Source organism: Tachysurus vachellii, chromosome 13 (assembly GCF_030014155.1).
Source record: "Tachysurus vachellii isolate PV-2020 chromosome 13, HZAU_Pvac_v1, whole genome shotgun sequence".
NCBI lineage: Eukaryota > Metazoa > Chordata > Actinopteri > Siluriformes > Bagridae > Tachysurus > Tachysurus vachellii.
The window spans coordinates 22,661,469-22,666,468 of NC_083472.1; the positions used below are offsets into that span (position 1 = coordinate 22,661,469).

Genomic DNA, 5,000 nt, shown 5'->3' on the forward strand with positions numbered 1-5,000 from the left:
TCAGTCAAAATCCAGCTCTTACTTTTTCGCCCTTGGATCCCGGAAGGCCGACCAACCCTGCAGGACCCGTGTGTCCCTGTGGGCCCTCAGCTCCCTAAAAAACATTAGATTTCACAAACGATCCTTTTACATTTATCATGATTTGTCATGTCATAGGATTTGGGTGTGGGAGGCACGGTGGCTTAGTGGTTAGCACGTTCGACTCACACCTCCAGGGTTGGGGTTTGATTCCCGCTTCCACCTTGTGTGTGTGGAGTTTGCATGTTCTCCCCGTGCCTCGGGGGTTTCCTCCGGGTACTCCGGTTTCCTCCCCCGGTCCAAAGACATGCATGGTAGGTTGATTGGCATCTCTGGAAAATTGTCCATAGTGTGTGAGTGCGTGAGTGAATGAGTGTGTGTGTGTGCCCTGCGATGGGTTGGCACTCCATCCAGGGTGTATCCTGCCTTGATGCCCGATGACACCTGAGATAGGCACAGGCTCCCCGTGACCCGAGGTAGTTCGGATAATCGGTAGAAAATGAGTGAGTGAGTGAGGATTCGGGTGTTTTGGGACACGACGTGTTCTCACCCGGATTCCTGGAACTCCTGGATCTCCCTTATCTCCTTTAATACACTCTCCCGAATCACCCTTTAAAAACAAGAAGAAATCATCTTTAAATCATCTGAGACCATTACTGTAATTTAACACTAGTCATTCAATTAAATCGAGCAAAATAAATATTTTTTGTGCTACGGAAGCTCTAGTAAGATGGAACAAAAATCGGTAAAAATTATCTAGCAAAAATGCATAAAAATCGAAAATATTATTTTTTTTAATATAGAAATATTTGAAATAAATAATATTCTTGACATATAAATTTTCGATTGTTCATCAACTTTAAATATGTTAGAGATTTTAGATTTTGATTGAGTTTTTTTTTTTTTTCAAAATTATTTTTCAAAATTATTTTTCAAAATTATTTTTCAAAATTCCTTTTATTATTTTATTATTATTTCCTATTATTATATTGTTTTGGCACTTTGTCTGTCTATCTATGGACGTGTATATGCAAAGATTATAAGGTGATATGGTCTATGTGGCTGTATATGCTGTTGTGAGATACCGTAAATTATTTCCTTTTATTCCTACACATGAACAATATGTTTGCTTTTTAATATAAGTGATATTAAAAGTAAAAATTTTATGACATGCATTTTGAAGCGACAGAAGTATACGATATGGTGTTAATTCATTTATAAATCAAAAGGTTAAACCAATCGATCGAAAAGTTTGGATTGAAATAGTTAATGAAATTAAAATATGCTGCCATCAGATTATTAGTTTATTAGAGAGAAACAAGTCGACGTGTGAAGCTGACCTTCGGACCAGGAATTCCAGGATGACCCTGAAATAAAACACAGTGTTGGTTAGTGTCAGTGAGCGAAAGTTTTATTTATAAAGACCTAAAACCTAAAATATTATATATATAAACTAGAAAAAAAAGAAAAACGATCTTTGACCTCTTCAAATTTTACCGAGTCATTTTCTTTCACTCTTCTATTTTTTTCTCCTTTTTTTCTTTTAAGCTTTTCTCTCAGTTGTAAAAAGTTAAACAGAATCGGAAAAGTAATAGTTGCTGTTGCTGTATTGTCTAATTTATTAAAAAAAAAAAAGAGAGATTATGTTTCCATGTAAATATATTAATATCTAATATTTAACAGATGAAACTAATATTTTTCAAATATTATTATTAATATTATTAGGTGTTTTTTTTAAGTTATTCTGTTCATTATGTTTTTTTTTAATGTTTCTACTAATTTCAAGCCGAAGTCCGATTCTTATTTCAAACATTCTGCTCAAAAAAGAACTGAAATAAGCTGTCGTGCTGTGGACAAGAACAATGTGTTTACAATTTAAAATACAAGAAAAGTTGCTAAAGTTTAACTTTAACAAAGATTAATTAACCGAATTAAATTGAGTTTGAATTGAACTTAAGAGAGCACATAAGTGTGTGTGTGTGTGTGTGAGAGAGAGAGAGAGAGAGAGAGAGAGAGAGAGAGGGAGAATATGTGTGTGTGTAGGATGTAAATGTGAGCTGAGTGTGTGTGTGTGTGTGTGTGTGTGAGAGAGAGAGAGAGAGAGAGAGAGAGAGAGAGAGAATGTGTGTGTGTGTGTGTGTGTGTGTGTATGTGAGAGAGACAGAGGATGTAAATGTGAGCTGAGTGTGTGTGTGTGTGTGTGTGTGTGTGCATGTGTGTGAGCGAGGGTGTAAATGTCAGCTGTGTGGGTGAGTGTGTGTGTATGTGTGTGTATGTGAGAGAGACAGAGGGTGTAAATGTGAGCTGTGTGGGTGTGAGTGTGTGTGTATATGTGTGTATGTGAGAGAGATAGAGGGTGTAAATGTAAGCTGTGTGGGTGTGAGTGTGTGTGTATGTGTGTGTATGTGAGAGAGACAGAGGGTGTAAATGTGAGCTGTGTGGGTGTGTGTGTGTATATGTGTGTGTGTGTATGTGAGAGAGATAGAGGGTGTAAATGTGAGCTGTGTGGGTGTGTGTGTATGTATATGTGTGTGTATGTGAGAGAGACAGAGAGTGTCAATGTGAGCTGTGTGGGTGTGTGTGTGTGTATATGTGTGTGTGTATGTGAGAGAGACAGAGAGTGTCAATGTGAGCTGTGTGGGTGTGTGTGTGTATATGTGTGTGTGTATGTGAGAGAGACAGAGAGTGTCAATGTGAGCTGTGTGGGTGTGTGTGAGAGAGAGAGAGTAATGACGATGTGTTGTGAACTCACCATAAATCCTGGAGGTCCTCTTGGTCCTGGAGGTCCTGGGGGTCCTGGTTGAGAAATCATCTGAACCTGAAGAGAAAAACATCCAAAAAAATTCTAAATCTGACATACGTCTCATCTGTAGACGTCTAACGGCGTATTATAATGATCTCCATCAAAAACGTCCACTTTACTGACCAGGTTGTCTTCTAGTCTGCTGTCTCCTTTCTCTCCTTTCTGTCCATCCAGTCCCTGGAACACACACACACACACACACACACTAATAATGAGGCAACATGAACACACAGTCAGTCTGTACTGACAGTACTGAAGAGAAGGTTACATACAGCAGGACCAGAGAGTCCCATCTCTCCCTTCTCTCCTCTGTCTCCAGGGCTTCCTGGTTCTCCAACATCTCCTTTAGCTCCCTAAACACAGCAATTCATTAACACAAAATAATTCCACCTAACAAACAGATTCTATTGATATTATTTCCATGTAAACAAACCCTGTCTCTTCTGGTCCTGGTCATTAGACCGTTGTCTAATATTTTATTTTAAACCTGATACGATTTTATCCTCAAATGAAACATTTTGAGCGCTTGTGATCTAAGCGCGAGCAGATTATCGTTACTATAGCAACAACTCATTGGCTGAAGTTGTTGCTATGGTGAAAGTGATGGGAGGAGTTTTAAAAGGAGCTAGAAACGGATAAAAAGTATGATGTGTCATTCTCTATAAGTGATCACCTTCTCTCCATCTACTCCAGCTAGTCCAGGTAAGCCCAGTTCTCCCTGTATTAACACACACACACACACACACACAATTATGTCACATCTTTACCGCTAACACACTCTTCATCACTACATCTCTGCATTACCGAAACATGGAATGTTGCTCACCTTTATCCCGTCCTTTCCTGGAGATCCTGGAGGTCCAGGAGGTCCAGGAGGACCCGGCGGTCCCTGTGACGAAAAGAGTGCATGTAAGGACACATATTGTAGGAAAAAAGGTTCTTTGTGGCTTCTGTAAAACTGCATTTATATCTTTAGGAGAACGTTTCTAGCTGCTATATTGTAAGCTATAGCAGTATAACTAAATAAATAAGTTGCTATAAAGTAAGTAAAAAATGACACAAAGAGCAAGCAATACGGTGTAAAAGGAATCAAACACGTCAGGATGTGATGTTACACGGAAAAGTAATCAACTTCAGGGCGTTAAGAGTATCTCTGCTTCATCACTCCACACCACAAACACACTACTGTTGGTTATTTTCCTGTTAATACATAACCTGAAGAGTATCAGTTTAACCTCTCTATTAAAAATGAAATATTGTTATTAAACACACTCATGCACAAGAATGCAACTAAAAAATAATCTACATTTCCTTCCCCAAATGTCCTCCAAACTGGAAACTCGCTGTATATACTGTATAATCTATAATTATATGAGTCTCCAGCGATTGTGAATTAGCTGCATGCGCTTCGGCACACGATCGCAAACGCCTCCTAGTATTCAAATTCACACTGTTAGATACAATGACTTTAAACATAGCTACATAACATCCATCTCATGCTTTCTTTAGGATTACCGAAACACTGATGGTGTGGATCGCCTGCAACAAGGAAAAGCCACGAACATCAGATGAAGCTTTGAATATTTACACTTTATTAAGACATCTTAAATAAATCTCTGGGTAGATTGATGAAAAATTGATGATACTCATGAGGTGACACGAGGTTTTATGTCGCAGTGAGATAAAAGAAAAAAACTTTTCTATAATATTTGAATAAAAGAAATTGGAATTATCCTTCAACTGACTCCATCAAGATGACAAAGATGTTGATAACGCTAGCTGTTATTTCACCTCCGCACCACCAGATGGCTCCCTGCTCTGAAAGCCTACGTACACTTTCCTTTATTCGAGTTAAATCAATTCGTCAAGCTTTTGTCATCCTGAAAACAAAACGGTTAGCTGATGCTTTCGTGTAAGACTTTTTACGAATCGGAAGGTGATTTATTTATTTATAAAGTAGCTATGATACCAGTTCCAGCAGTAACATTGTTTAATACCTGACGGTTTCTATAGTAACCACTCATTCACAGGGGATTGATAAGTAAACACTCTACTAAACCTAAGGTTACTGAATAATCGAGATAAATCGATCTCTTGTCTGTTTTCTGTAAGGAGATCGTTCAGAATCAGAGCTTTGTAAGTTTTTTAGCGATTTTTGTGCATAATATTTTATTTTCAG

At 38.1% G+C, this 5,000-nt stretch overlaps 1 protein-coding gene across 1 annotated transcript in view; it reads right to left on the reverse strand.

Moving 5' to 3' along the window:
* Positions 1-5,000, reverse strand: part of LOC132856328 (collagen alpha-1(XXIII) chain-like) — a 29,883-nt gene that overhangs the window by 9,119 nt on the left and 15,764 nt on the right. Inside the window, exons 14-21 of the mRNA XM_060885865.1 lie at positions 3,648-3,710; positions 3,495-3,539; positions 3,094-3,174; positions 2,945-2,998; positions 2,771-2,836; positions 1,359-1,385; positions 569-628; positions 23-94 (exon numbers count right to left, since the gene is read on the reverse strand). Coding sequence (XP_060741848.1) covers positions 23-94; positions 569-628; positions 1,359-1,385; positions 2,771-2,836; positions 2,945-2,998; positions 3,094-3,174; positions 3,495-3,539; positions 3,648-3,710 — 468 coding nt within the window. The remainder of the gene's footprint in view (positions 1-22; positions 95-568; positions 629-1,358; positions 1,386-2,770; positions 2,837-2,944; positions 2,999-3,093; positions 3,175-3,494; positions 3,540-3,647; positions 3,711-5,000) is intronic.